The following is a 15,934-nucleotide window of genomic DNA, read 5'->3' as shown; positions in this document are numbered from 1 at the left end:
CTTCAGCTAATCATGGGGCAGCTCAGCCCCTTTCCAACACCAGGATAAGCCACTTGGCTATTGCTCAAATTAGATGGACTTTCTTCCTGTTCCTGAGGCACCCAGCTGAAAAATCAGAAGATGTTTTTAACATGGTGGGCTTTCCCCCCCCCCCCCCCCCCCGTTTTAAATGAAACTGGACCCTGCAGTAATGATTCAGACCAACATGAAACTGAGAATTCATTGATGCAGATGTTTTTGTCTACAGAAAAAATGCTAGTTTTTTAGCCTGTGACAGTTAAAACACCCTTTCACACCTAGGTACATATTCTAATACACCAGTTGTGTACAGCTTCTTCAGTGTATTGTTTTGTTAACATCTTAGGCTGCTCAGTCCTTTTTATGCAGCATTATCATTAATTAATGCCTGTTACACACACCAATAAATAAGCATCTCTGGGTGATTCAATTTATCATCTCTTCTGTATTTCCTTCCTTTTCACCTCTGACCTGAACAGTTATACAGGAAAAATGGTCTCACATTTAAATGATATTCTGAGTTTTTCTAATTTGTGTTCTGCAATTCACCCTCTCACCCTACCCCAGCCAGAAAAATATCCCAATATTAATATTTTTCACAGGTTTTTGAACCCAAAGCCAGAAGAATGCAGCTGCAAACCAAAGCTGAGCTAATTCTGGGGGCCAGCAGGGGGCACTTCAAGTCCAGAGGATCATCAGAAAGCATTCCAAGCGCCTTCCTTTGTGTGGCTGTTACAATTTGCTACCGAATGCTGAGATCCCAAGGTCAGGAGCAGCTCAAACTGCCTATCAGAATGTGAATAATTCCCTCATTTTAACCACCGTGTTTTCGAGATGCAACAGAATTTTCCTCTTCATTATCTCTTACATTATTACATTACAATGCAAGACCAGAATATTTGTCCATGTTAAAACACTAAAGAGCTCTACTTGGCTACGTTCTTTTTCAAATGCCAGTAGTAACCAAGAAAGTTACAGTGACAGTACAGTGATTTGTTGCAATGTCTAATTCTAAACCAGTAAAAGATGCAGGAATGATCAGGATGCTGAGTTTGCCAAGCACACTGTCATACCTCCACTTCCAATGCCCTAAACGAGATATGTGAGAACAGGGATTTTCCTAAGCTGTAGAAAAGCCATGGAAACCTTCAGTAATTTTAAAAAATCCTATTCTGAGTCCTTCACAGATAGAGCAGCTAATGCTCTTTAAGGAAAGCAGATTTGGCATTCAATTTTTTAAATTTAAATTGCACATTTCCTCAATTTCTGCAGTAACAAGATACCCTTAAACAGTTGTATTGTGCCACTTATCTGAAACACAGAACTTAAACAAATCACTGTTTCAATCCATGACCACAGTATACAATTTTAAAAGGGATTCCTAATGCAAAGCTTCTCCATATTATAGTTTATCTGTACCAAAGCACATGGTTTACAGAGCAGAAAGTGCTGAAGACTCCCCTGGAACATCACACGCTTCTGCTTATGTCCATTTTAGGACATAACCTCCTTTCCTCTTGGCAGCTTGTGAGGAACTGGAATGAAAGGTAAAATACTGAGACTAGTGCCAAATGGCAAAAATACCAATGGCCACCAGAAATTGTTTTGGTCACTAAATTTGTATACACAGGCTGCTCACAAGTATCTGCCAGGCAATAAAACACAAAATCATGACTCCAGGCTAGATGACAAAGATCTCTATGAATTTTATTTTTGCTTGGATTCTTACCTGAGCTCATCTTTATATGCACGGAACTATGTATCAAGTAATAAGAAGGAGAAATACAGTTAAAGAAAGCTGAAAAAACACACTCTTCAGCTTTGTGTCACTGCAAAGCAGAACCTCCCTAGAGGCGAGGGCAGGTGGGCACTGTGACCTGCAGAAAGTTGCAAGGCAGGCCTGGCTGTGTTGAAGCTAATCCACATTTCTAACAACAGCCTGGGTGCTGAACTACATACACCAAATCCCCCTCGTATCCATGAAGCCTTGCAACCTGGCCCACAATCTGAAATGTCAGTAGAAACTGCCTATTGCCAAAGGTGCTGCTCTCACTGTGCCTCACCCCTCTCTGTCCCACTGTCCACCCTGGGCTGCAGTCAGTCCTACAGCCACCACAGGGACTCCTGGGGAGGTCGGGAGACAGCCAAAATCATGTCAGCTCGTGCCTGAAGAGCTCTACACGTGTAACCTTCTGGTGCAGAAGATGACAGCGAGTAGGCCTAATCACAAAAATGTTTTGAAGGCAAGAGAGGAGAGGAAGGGGAGACATAAGGTCTCCTACCCCACTGAGCATCACCCCCTGTCCAGAGCCTGGTGGCCGGGGCCATGCTGCAGTGACCTGCTCCTCCTTATCTGGAGGGCCAGACTTTGGTCTCCCTGCCTGTGTGTGAGCCAACACAGCTGAGCTGGCAGGCTAGGGAATGGGAAAAGAGCTGGCTGCGTTTTCAGCTCTTCTGGAGCCAGAAGGAAGGAGCTGAAAGCAGTGAAAAACTATTGAAATGCCAACTGCTCCCTAACGCACCCTCGGCCCCAGCCAGAGCCTGAATACCAGTGACACAGTGGTTCAAACGGGAAGCTATTAAATCACCATTAAATTAAAGCACAACAAGATTAGGCAAGGAAGATTAATCAGGCAGAATTAAGTGGCTGAAATGTGGAGGGGTTTCTCTTTTGCTATTCTTATTTACTGCATATCTCAAGAACTGGTAGGTTAAGTTTTTTTTTCCTCTCCATACAGGAATTAGAGTACAGTGGTGACAAACTACTGAGCTGCACAGACATGTTTAAACTGGTGGGAAAACACTTAGGGTAACATTTCATGTGTGAAGACCAAAAATGCCCAAAAAAATTCAACTGAGTTTTTTCACTAAATATAATTGTAAGACACATTAAAAAAATTTAACATTTTGTTAGAGGTACACAGAATGACACAAAACAAGTTCAGAACTCTCTTGAAACCATGCTGTTTTAAAAGTCTACTTTCTTTTGGAGTTCTCCCCACGTGGCCCACAGCCATGCTCCCAAACCACCTTGAAAGGCTCACTATTGTATTTACGGGGTGCCCCGACGATGGAAGGAATGATGAATCTGACTCCATGTTCTCAGAAGGCTAATTTATTTTTTTATGATACTATATTTTGTAAAAGAATACTAAGCTAAACTATACTAAAGAATACAGAAAGGATACTTACAGAAGGCTAAAAAGATGATAATGAAAACTCATGACTCTTTTCAGAATCCCGACACAGCTTGGCACTAATTGGCCAAAGAATGAAAACAACCCAGAGCAGAAACCAATGAAACAACCACCTGTTGGATAAACAATCTCCAAACACATTCCACATGTGAGCACAACACAGGAGAAGCAAATGAGATAAGAATTTGTTTTCCTTTTTCTCTGAGCCTTCTCAGCTTCCCAGGAGAAAAATCCTGGGTGAAGGGATTTTCAGAAAACGTGAATGCCACAGCTCACCATCAGGGGCACCCAGAGCAGCAGCAGCAGGCAGCTCTCACCTGATGAGGATGCACTGGTTGTCGTGGCGCTTCCAGAGGCAGCGGTAGCACTCGTTGGCCACGGCGAAGATGTGGGGCGGGATCTCTCCCATGTGGTGCCGGCTGTAGCGCTCCACGGCGGCGCGGTCGTACAGCCCCGGGATGCTCTTGTAGGGGTTCACCGAGGCCACTATCGAACCAATGTAGGTCTGCAAGGACACAACACCCCCAGAGCTGTTAGCACATGTGTAGGGAACAGATTGACACTCTTCTCTAACGACAGACAAGAAATACACACTTGCAAAACCATAACAATCCTTTGGATAAAGGTGGCCAGCAATTTTCCCTGATTTCTTCCTTTCAAGAAAAGCAACAAAAGGGTGAAAGTTGTTCCCATCTCTGTCATGTTCTCAGGCTTACCCCACCTATAACACTGAGCTTATTGACTGTACAAATCCCTGCCTTAATGCTGCTTACAGCTGCATGGTAATGCCTATCAGCGCTGGCCTACAGCTGCTTCTCATGTGTCCTTAGGGACTTGCTGAACTTACTAAAAACCTGACTGAGCCCAAAGTAACAGTGGAAAAGTCTGTATTTCCATGTAGAGCATCCAAGTCCTTCTCTGCTACTCACTTTTAAAACAGAAGTATCAGGCATTATGGTAGACACTAGGACCATAATATTTAGAATAGAAGGCTCTAAGAAAAGCATGTGAAGCAGCAGATGCTCCAGAATCACTGGGTTTCCACAACATTTTTAATATTAGTTGGATGCAGAACAGCAACTGGCAAGTCATTAATTTCTATCCCACTGCAATTAGATAGCACATCAGTCAAAACCACCCAGGTAGCAGCTTATGCCCATTCCCATTGCCTTAACTCATTAGGCTGTAGTAACCTGATCATTTTCAACAGTCTGTTTGCAATTTCTCCCTCACCCTCTATCCACTTCAATATATTTTTCTAATAAAATTCCATTAAGTGAGGTAGGAGATGACATTAAGCATGCTATCTCCAGAGTTTCTGGGGCATGTGAAATTAATTGATATACTGTACAGCATGTGCAGCGTTACTTCTGCAGTCCCAATTCCAATTCGTTAAATGCCCTTTCTGCAGTTACAGGCAGGGAGCTGACACCTGGCTACAACAGCCCTGCTCTGGACTGGTGAAGAGCCAGGCTGGGCAGCCTCCAGCCCTGTAACACAGCCCCCATGTACAGACAGATGTCTCATCAATCCTCTCATCACTGACAGGAACCAGCTGTGAAGCTGACAGCTGGACTGGGGCTCTCTTCACCTCCACAGACCCCTAACCAGAGATGGATGGATAAGGGGAGCAACGTCTTGCAAACCCCTGAAAGGCAGCCCTATGTTCTCCCCCTGCCCCTCCTTCTCTAAGCCACCACAGGGCATTCACTAAGACAAAGGGACCATCAGTTCCCCCATACTTTCCTTTCCCCTCCATCAGTCTCTTTTGCAGCATTAAAAGCCCACATCTACCTGCCTCCCTCTTTTTCTCCTTAATTAACATGCAATTATCACTGTGTGTCAGCTCTCCTTTCTCACTGTTACCCTGCTGTTACAGCCCCCATTATCCACCTGTTCAACCTCCATCAGGCCCAACACAAATTGCAGCTTTGAGCATTTGCTAGGGGAACTGCAGTGGTGCCCTTGAAATCATGACAATTTTATTAGCAGTAAGAGGAATATCCCTCCTCACTGTAACTCTAGCACTTTTAACAGAGTGGTGAATTTTCAATCTGTGTTTTATAACACCACCCCTCCACCCTCCCATGCTGTGCGACAGCTCAGAAGATTTCATCTAGAAGAGAGATACCATTTCAACATGAGATCGTATCACAGGCAATTACAGCACTGAGACAACAGCTTAATTTCCTGGGATCATCCCCTCTTGGACTCTTAAATAAGTAATAAGTAACAAGGAAGGCTCTGAAAAAAACTTCCTCTGTTTGATACATATTTCAGCACAGATTGCACAGGGAAAAATTTTAAGAGGCTTCTTTTTTTAATTACATGACTGCAGTCCAAGTATGACCAATAAAAGAGACTGCTACGGATCTTCCTCTTTCCCTTATTAAAGTCTGGCTGAAGTCTTTGGAAAAGAGTAACTTGAGGCACATCATCCCAACAGATGCCATGGCAAAGATGTAAATAAAAAAATCCCCATGAAACATGATACCATCTAGCTTCATAACTAAATAATCACTCTATAGCTTCTGCAAGAGGAAGTACCTGACAGAACAGTACCTCCACGAAAAAGCACTGGCAAAACTGCATCACCATGGGCTACACATTGGGACTTTTCTTGCTTCTCTTCAAAATAGTAAATATCAGAAGAGGTGACAGCAGTCCATTTCTGCATACACTCATTTAAAATGGGGCAGTCTTTCACATGACTTAAGCACATTTTTTTTAAGTGACAAAAAGACTTCCAGAATACTAGTCATTACTGTGAATTATTAAAGTTTATTAAATAAAGTGAGCTGGCTTCATTGCCTTGTAATGAAATGAGGTATAATAGAGAAAGGGGCAGTGTATTACAGCAATAAAAGAAACCTAGTGAACAGCAGAAATCATACTGGTAAAAAATCACCTCATTGAGTAATGCTTAGGACATGTCACTATTAAAAAAATTCCTCTCTCTATCTTTTCCTTTCAGCAAAAATGTGAAGAACCACAGTCTCTACTGACAAAGATGCAGATTTGTGGTTCCAGTCTTCTGGTGCTTTAAGTGTGTACTACCTCTTTGCAGGAAAAGTTAAATGCATGCACAAACTGCCACCAAATTATAATGGCACATGACAGAACAAACTCAGGACTTCAAAAACAACTTCCTCATCCCAAGGCAAGATGATGAAAAAAGCATATTCTTCACAGACACAGTGGATCCCATTTATCACCTACCAGGTGTCACAGTCTGACCCAGGAGTAGCCACAACCAGCTTAGTCTGCATGGACTAAGGAGTTAGCTGGCCCAAGCAAAGGCTCTGCTTTCACCCAGGGTAGTTCAGCAAAGTATCAATGGGCTGAAGCAGCACTGTTATTAAAGATTATTCCAATTATTTTAAAAGGTCACGTTAAAAGACAAATTTTCCAGAAGTCTTTGTAAATTGCCTCTAGGATAATCCACTGCAGCAAGATCTGCTGCTGTAAGAATAATTTCCTACATCACTTCCAGGCTTACTACTTATCCCATCCAGTACCTACCACAAGGTCTTACTAGAAGCAATATTTTATAAGCAGTAGATCCCAGAGTGGCAGCTCTAAGAGTCCCAAAGTTAGGAACCTCAGGGAGGGGGGAAGGATACATGTACTCCCATGAAGAACGCTACCAACTCTCAACTTTATAGAATCACAGGATGGCCTGGGCTGCAATGAGCAAAGATCATGTAGTTCCAACACCCCTGTCATGGCCAGGGACACCTTCCACTAGAACAGATTGCTCAATGCCCCATTCAATGCGGCCTTTAACACTCCCAGAGATGGGGCATCCACAACTTCTGTAGGCAAACAGTTCCAGTGCCCTCACCCTCACAGTGAAGGATTTCTTCCTAATATCTAACCTAAACATACTCTCTTTCAGTTTGAAGTCATTCCCCCTTGTCCTGTCAGCACATGCCCCCAGAAAAAGTGCCTCTCAATCTTTCTTGTAGGCTCCTCCACTTGCCCTCCCCTGGAGACCTTGAGCAGTCACACAACACAGCCTCTTTTTTGCAGGGCAGACCTTCTGGTCTGGCAAATGCAAGAATCTTAGCAGCAGGTTAAACCGGTGTAAAAACACACAAAAAAATGCAGGACTGCTCGTGGATGTGTGTTGTCTCCTGAGCACCATTTCTGCACCAGACATCAGCATATGGCAAATTAAATGGGTTAGCAATCAGAAGCAGGATCTCTAAATTATATATGATGCCAACACCACAAAGCACGTGAAATTTTAGAAAAGGTATGATCACGTAAGAATGACACTTCCACTTTGCTTGTAAGACAGTAATCCAAATTTTTTTTTTGTTCTTTGCAGTTTCTAATCTGATTCTGGAAGTCAGTAATTTCTTATTTTAATGAAAGCATTCCAAAACAATTATGAATGGGAGAAATGCTACCAGAGCACTAGAAAGCAGACAGGGGAGTTCTGGAGATTTCCAGTTGAAATAGTTTGAGAGTTTTTTCAGTGATGTACTGTGAGAATCCTGTTAGAAGCCTGACCCCTTAAATCCATGGCAATGAACAGGGCAGTTTACTATTCCCTGATATATGACTGTCTCAAGGCTTCACACAGAACCATACACAAACTCTTGAACTACTTTGGTACAGACTAAACCAGCAACAACTTGTTATCAGATCATGGCTAATGTATTTATTTAAACCAAAGAATAAATGGAAGTTGAGTTACTCAGCCTGAATCCCAATGCAGCACTTTGATTACTGTATTAAAGGCTGGGTTCCTTTTGCACTTTCAAATTTTTACTGGAATTTTACATTGTTAATTAATCTCCTAAAACACTTTTAATCACAAACCACAGACACTCCTGCTCCCCCTTTCAGCAAAAAGGGTAAACAAGATTGTTTGCTGATTGTCTACAAGGACTTACAAAATTAGAAGTTCCAATCCTATCTTCTCAGCTAGACATGGAGTAAGGCAAGACAAAATTAAAGATGTACTTCAGAAAGGAAGAGATTTTTCCTCAGTTCTTTGAATGCTTTTTGTTTTGTTTGTTGCCTTCTGATAGCAATTAGCTTTGAGCCTCTGTCTTGAAATTATCCCACAGTTCTTCAAACACTGAAAAACAATTTATTCTTAAACAAGAGCTGACAAAGACTGCTGTTATCCACAGAAGTACTCTAGCAAAACTTAATATAGTCAGAGTAGTCCTGTCTAACATGAGAGGGTGGGGGTTTTTTAATAAAAACGCAATCAATTTATTTTAGTTTGATGCCAAACAAATCTAAATTACATACAAGCTTTTATTGATCCAAATCCACTTTTGTGTATTTTACACTTAGTATTACAAGAAAAAAGTTTTCAATGTAGGAACAAAATACAGTTTGAAATGTCTTACTTTCCCATGTAGAAAAGGCTTTCAGATTAAAAGAGAAAAAAGTAGAGTAAGAAATTTCCCCCTCAATTTTCTTTTTTTAGATTCTCTATAATGAAAAAGCAATGAATAAGAAAACTGCCCTAATGGAAGACCACTTCATTAGTCCTATAAACCAAACATACTGAATACACCAGAGTCACCCTGCTTTTCATCTTTTCCCCTTCACAGATGCTTTTTAGAATTTTGCGGTATATCCTTTCAGGTTTATTCCACATCCAGCAACCATACACCTTGTACTTCTTCCCTTTTATGTCAAAACTTCTCCACAATAACTTTTCTGTTTCTGTGGATCCTTTATGATAGCTGTGTTCTACCCAAGCTCGCTTTTCCCGTGTAAGGTCATTAATTTTTTTCTACACTACCCTTCTCATGACCTTACACTCTCTACGTCAAGGTGCCCCTCTGTACCTCACAGACTTCTAGCATCTGAGACATCCCAGTCTTCCTGCTTCCACAAATAAATAAATAAGGAGGGGGAAGCAAGGAAGGACACACACTTAGGCTCTCCATATCTCATGCTACAGGGAGAGTGCGAGAGAGAAGGCAGAAGAAGACTGGAGGACTCTGTTGAAGCACATTATGTGCTGCTCCTGAACTAAATCTTTGATCAACAATCTCAACAGAAACTGCTTGCATTATTAAAACAGGTGTAAGAAGACTGCATTACTCTACTTCTTTCTATCATTGTGTTTCCTTACGACCACCAAAACTCAAAATATTCTTCACAGCTTGGAACTAGAGATTCTGGAATAGATCAAATACAGAAATTAAGATGTTTTGTTACAGATATATACATTAACATCGAGAAACAGGACTTAGTTCAACTTCCTTAAGAGCACTTTCAAGCCTTTCTTCTTTAAAGTGTGAAAAATCTATGTTATTAGAGAAAGAAAAGCATGCTTACTGATGCCTCAAAAAATATGTTTCTGGACTGTTTTTGAACAACTCCTGAATTTCCTGGAGTTTCTTAAGGAACCGATTCTGTGTCTGAAAAGTAAAAGTATTTTTTTTTAAAAATGGGGTATTGCTATTAACCTTCCAATTTATTCCACAAGTATTACTTTGTGGGCTTACCCTTAATATATGGGAAACTTCAAATTAAACTGTAGTACAACTGGCTCACCTCAAATAAACTACTCAAATGGCTACTTCTATGTTACTTTTACAAAAGGCATGGGAAAAGATTTTTATCACCATTCCACACAACCTCTGCATCTCACGTACCTTTAAATCATCACAGCTACAGGAATCTTACCAAATAAAACCAGTGTTTTCACAGAACATGCAGTGGCAGGTAACTTTTAAAAGACCACAAAATAGCCATCAGACTTCATTATGTTTTCAACATCAAATTTTAAGGTGTCAGGATGAAAAACCTGGGAACAGAAGAGTTTGTTCCACACTGCAGCTATGGTCTTTGTGGTCCAGAGCTCTCTCAGGTGAAAGGATTGATGGTAATCAGGGTTGAGTTTATGCTGTGGCAAAGAAAACCAAATGTCTACCACATACACATCAGCAGAAAAAGGAGAAAGATGGCTGGGCCACATTTTGGTGTGCTTTTTAGGGGAGACAGAAGAAGGAGCAATGGTATGCCATAAAGAGGATGGTAATTAATGCCCTCGTTCATGGTAGGATCTCGATTTATCCTCACTGTGGTAAGTATACCCTGTCTTTCAGCTAGTCCCATGCTAATTTCTGTGGGACAGAATCCAGCTGTCTCATGTCTGAAGCAAAGCTTCTTTCTTAAAAACCATAATCAAAGTGAAGTACTAAACTACAATTTAATATTTTTTAAAACTGCATGTTTTAAATGTTTTCAACCAATCAAGTCATTCCTAAGATGGAAATGCCATACTCTATAATCATCCTTACATGCTTGGGCTCCTGCAGTCCTCACCATGTCTGGTGACTCATGGTGAACTTCCAACCACCCAAATTTACATCAGCTTTGCTTTTTCTCTATATCTGTGTTCCTTGTAAATGCATTCAACATTATAACTCCTAAACTGTTGTTTTTTTTCTTTTTAAGTTCAGCTGTAGGATTGATTGCAAAATGACCTGCTTGTACATACACAGGCCATACTACAAATTCAAGAGCACCCACAGGAGAGGATCTTTTCAAGGGAACCAGAACATGACATGGAATGTCAGTAGAAAGATCAGACACCTACAGCCAAGACCCACCTCCTACATGTTCTCCTTGTCACTGGTTTTGTTAAGTGTCTTCTCACACTGCTCAGCTGTACTTTCAAACCATGTCCTTCAGTCCATGATGGAAACTGCAGCAGCCTCTCCTACCAACCACTTCCCAGCTGGCCTTTTCTCCTTCTGTGCTGAGCACAGAATGGATCCAAGGCATAACAGACCAAGGCCTTTTCAAAGCCAGGCTTTATGCTTGATTCCACCAGCACAGTTCACAAGAAGATTTTGGAATAGTTTTGGACTATTTTAAAACATGATTTCAGATGATCACAGGCAACTGTTGGGCAACAGGACACCCTCTTATATGCAGCCTTGTCTGTGATGTTGACCCTTCAATCCAGCTAATGTGACCTTAAGCTTCCCTTGGTGCAACAGTGTTAAGCAACACAGTCCTGTTTCCAAGCCCTTCCAAGGGCAAAGGCTGTGCTATCTCTTCAAGAAAAAAATTGTACTTTGTAATCCAGCTACCTTAACTTCTACACTAAGAGATTCCTTCAGCTCCCTACAGCTTCAATCTTGCACATTCATTGAGTCCTTGTTCTAGGAAGTCAAATGAAACTGTCTAGGTCTGTTTCTTAAGGGTTAAAAACTGGGTTTTGGTCACATTAGGTACCAATGTAAATACCCCAAACTGCACGGAGGCAGACACCTTTCTGCATCCACAGAAGGCTCAGAGATGGTGAAGACCTCTCCACCTGGTGAAGAGATACACTCACAGATTAATCTCATCTTCTTTTTCTCTTTATTTTCTCCTATTGGACAATTTGTTCCATGTGGATGGGGACTACTCAAGGAAACACTACAAGTGTTATCCTGAATCCACACCAAAAGCAATCCAGTTAGGAAGTATGAAATCAATTTAAAAAAGGTTGATAAAAGAGCACTGTTACAGCCAAAGGTAAAAACCAAACCAGCAGATAATAATACAGAAATATCTGATCTAAAATCAGATAGACATTTTTCCTTCTATAAGATATTCACAGGTCTCTGGCAGTTTTTCTCCTGTATAAAAAGCCCCAAGTCTCCTTGTTTTTACTGTACTTTTTTTTGCTGACTAATACAATGTAATCTCTACCATGCAGCAGTCCTATCTACTGAGTCAGAATAATGATCTTTTGTACAGTTTTCATATAAACAATTACTGAAGAATTTCTCTCTTTGCCATTGCCACGCAGATAGAGCCAGTGACCTCCTGAACACAAACACGATTGATCAGAACAAGACATTGATTTTTGTTATTTTCATGGGCTGCAATACAGCATGTGAAAATAAGTTTGCACATGAGACTGTAGCAATCTGTGAGCACAGTTTTAACCAGGCGAGCTCCAGCTCAAATCAAAAAAGGCCTCACAAAAAGCGGAGACCCCATGGCTTATCACTTCATTTCAAATGGCCTGTGGCACAAACTAGTTCTTCCTCCTCCTCTGTTATTGCACAATGCTCAAATGAGCCTTTCAAAACTGTCTGAAGGTCTAATTTACCCTCCAGCAAGGAAAAGAAAAAAATGGTCTTCTTCCTTCCTATACATTCATACTGGAGAGATGAAGGGGCTTTTCAGAGAAAATACACACAAAGGAAAACCAAAATGCTGGTAAAACACTGAACCAAAGAGCATTGTCTCTACAACACTGGTGAAATATTTTTATATAAAGCTTCACAGATCTGTTTAATTCTGCCTGAAAGTATTTTACATACTGATATCCAGATTTCCATAACTTCTGTGGCTCTTTAATATTTGAAGACATCTTCTATAGAAAGGGCTTTTTAAGAGGAAAGCAGGAAGAGCAGGAATTACTCTTTAACAGAGCATGAAAAGAGAAATCAAAAGCCAGCATAACTGAAATCTATCTCTGTGCCAGGTAGTTAGCTGGATGGTACTGAACTGCTGCCAAATAGCTGTCAGTCGAGAAATCAGGACTGAGATGGCAAATGGAATTAACTGTCAAAAATCTGCTAAATGGAACTTTTGGATTCCGTTTGGTTTTAAAAAGATAGACAGACAAACATCAAAGGGAAAAAGCTGAAACTGCCTGTGAGAGAGGGACCACCTCTTTTCAAATAAAAAATAACAGGCTGGCCATGAACCAATAATCCATTTACACAGATAAACAATAGCTATAAAAGTTAATTCACTCCCAACTTAAATGGGTTTATTTGCAGCGTTTCTAGTATTAAACTGCTGGAATATGTGTATAAGACAGTTGGACAGTACAGCACAGGCAGGAAACTTTGTGCAGCTCGCTTTAAATCTCGCTTTACAGTAAAAGCCTAACCTATGTAAAGAAAACGTGCTGGCGACAGGTAAGCACCCTAAGGTTTGGAGTCCAAATTCCTGCCCTCCTTTCAAAGACTTTGCTGGACTGGGAACAACAGATCTCACAGAAAGGAGCCAAAGCTTACCTCCAAGTGAGGCAATGGCACATGCAGAAACATTCAGCACGGTTTGCAAAAACTCTAACTGAACAGCACTAAGCTGCTGTTGGCATTTGTGCAAATCACTTATAATTTTTCTTTTGATTCTTGATGTTGGTCTGCTTTCTGTTCTTGGCTCAAAGAATTAGCAGTGACATGCAATAAATGAATACTAGACTTCAAATCTGGGAAGACATTAGCAATATATACCATCACCAATGACAAAATCTGCACATGATGACAGATTTCTACTTTGCAGTTTTCTATATGAAGTTGCCATCAAAGATAGTTTAGAGCTTTTGTATTACAAATAGAAAACTCATGGAAGTCAACAGAAACTGATCCTGTTGCCAGTCCATCTATTATTTATTTCCCAACCAACCAACTAATCAACTGAGAAAAAAAACCAAAAACTGGTACAGAGCAGAACAGAAAGAGCAACCTTTCATGTTTTAATAAAACTTTGACCTCTTCACCCTCTCCCCCTCACTAAAGCAGCCTACTGATGCTAGCAGGTGAGATCCTTACTATTATGTGTACACCCAGCAGGTTACCAACACCACCTAATGTGCTGCAAACCATAATATAAATTTATGTGTTGGTGCAGGTGTGGGCACATGTGGCCACTGCACACACTGCAAAGTGTTTGTGTAGCTGTGGCATACATGGCAGGGTACTCAGCAACACACACCTTTCATTTCTTTTAATGGTATCACATTGAACACAACACCTCAGGCTGAAATACTTCCTTGGATCTGAAAATAAGCACCTTTAAAATTCCCGGTATTTTCAGTTGAGGACTTTGTGAGGACAAGAGTTCAGACAAACACTCTTTATTGTTGCTGTTATTATAACTATTAGCAGTTCCACAAGTCATGCAGAATGGAGGAAGTCAGAAGCAAGGTTGGTTAACCAACTGATGGCATTTGTTTACTTCTCATATCATTACAGCTATGTTTCTCCATTCACACATATTAAAAAGAAAAAAAGGTAATTTGCCTGTGGTAGACAATTTTTGATCTATATAACTGACCAGCCTTTAGAAATAACAATCACCAGTAATAAATTTCACTAGATTTCCAATTAAAACCCTGCTGTGTTTTTATAGATCTTTGTCTGCTGCTCTCTAGTAACAGATGTGAAATGGAAGCTGTAATTAATGCTTGGAGACAGGAACTCGCTTTGAACCACATTTTGAAAACATTATCTGATGTGTGCAAGCATAACATTCTAATTATGGAGGTAAGCAGCTATGTATAGACATTTGTCATGCATTCTTAGCAACAGCATTCTCTGCTTCCACACTTCTGTGGAAAGAGCTGGTGGCAAGAATTTTCCCCATCTTCTCAGCAGCATAGGAAGGCGTAAAAAACACTGTGATTCATCAGCACAAATCTTTGAAGATTTCTTTACTGTAAAAGCAGAGCAATTAAATAAACAGCAGCTTGCCCCGTGACCCCAGAGCAGATCCTGCAAACTGGTTACCTGGGACTGCTCTACAGCAGTGGATGCCTCTGGAGAGGGACCATGCAACCACAGCTGGATTGCAGACAAGACCAGGATAAATGTACTTCTAGGGGCTAGTGTAATTGTTCTAGGGACATGTACTGTTTTATATACATGTTTTATGGTATTAAGTAATGACATAGTTTCTGGGTACCATTGTCTGGGGTTTTTTAAGTCCACGGCCCACAATTATTTATAGCAAGGCACACGAAAGGCCAAAGACAGAGGCTGTTGAGCTGTCCAGGACATAGTAGGGGACCATGACATACATACTTTTTAGGTTCAGTTTCTGCATGGAGTGTGTCCAACTTTTTCCATTTAAGAAACCAGTCAGGAGGTTTTGTCTTTATTAGAAAACTTTAGGGCTATGGTTTAGTGGTATTTATGGTGGCATTCAGTCAAAGGTTTGCCTTGAAGACATTGGAGGACCTTTCCAACCTTAGTGATTCTATCATTCTGTTGGCTTCTACTCATCTTTGTTTCTCTGCCTTCACCTACAACTTGTGTCCCTGTTAGAGGACATCTGAGCAGGAGTGCTATTGAAGTGTATGAATTATGTCTGGCTGCATTACATCAACCATGACTTTAGTGTGTCCCACTATTTTCTCACTGTAACATGCAGCAATATCCACTTCCTGCTGACCATCATAGCACCATACAGAGCAACTGCACTGGATCCAAAAGGAGTTTTACTGTACTCAGAGAAAAACCAAATATGCAAAAACCCAGAAAAACAAGTCACAGAGACCAACTGACCTAGATACTAAAGTGTCTGTGTCTGCAAACAGAATTTGAAAAAACCCCTCTGGTGATTATTGATTAATACAGCACAAACATCAACTAGTTGCCTCTGGGAGCCCTCATGACTTCGAGGGAGATAAATTATCTAATTACTGCAAGCTTAACAAACTCCAACTGAATGTGCTGCTTAAGTAAATAAACACTAATAGATTTAAAAATCAATGCATAAATAACTGAAAATCCCTTTTAAGAACAGACAGAACTGAGCATTCTGTCCCATGAAGTGGCTAGGAGCTCTGCAACAACCTTGTCATGGAAGAGACAACTTTTCCTGTTTAATACCTTTTTCAAAAAATCAGATAAATGTTGCTTTTTCATCCAAGTTATTCAATGTTTGTTGCTTCAGCCGAAGAGAGAAGGGAAGCTAGCCATGAAAACTGAGCTCCT

The 15,934-nt window shown here is 40.8% G+C and overlaps 1 protein-coding gene across 1 annotated transcript in view; it reads right to left on the bottom strand.

Annotated features, from left to right (window-relative positions):
• MYO10 (myosin X) overlaps positions 1–15,934 on the bottom strand; it is a 163,440-nt gene that overhangs the window by 69,968 nt on the left and 77,538 nt on the right. The window contains exon 4 of the mRNA XM_071453951.1: positions 3,533–3,720. Within this exon, the coding sequence (XP_071310052.1) occupies positions 3,533–3,720 (188 nt within the window). The remainder of the gene's footprint in view (positions 1–3,532; positions 3,721–15,934) is intronic.

The sequence above is a fragment of the Agelaius tricolor genome, unplaced genomic scaffold (assembly GCF_023055355.1).
Source record: "Agelaius tricolor isolate 1412-34295 unplaced genomic scaffold, bAgeTri1.0.p SCAF_2, whole genome shotgun sequence".
NCBI classification, from domain to species: Eukaryota; Metazoa; Chordata; class Aves; order Passeriformes; family Icteridae; genus Agelaius; species Agelaius tricolor.
Note: the sequence above shows the minus strand (reverse complement) of the source record. Positions and strands in the feature narration are given on the sequence as shown.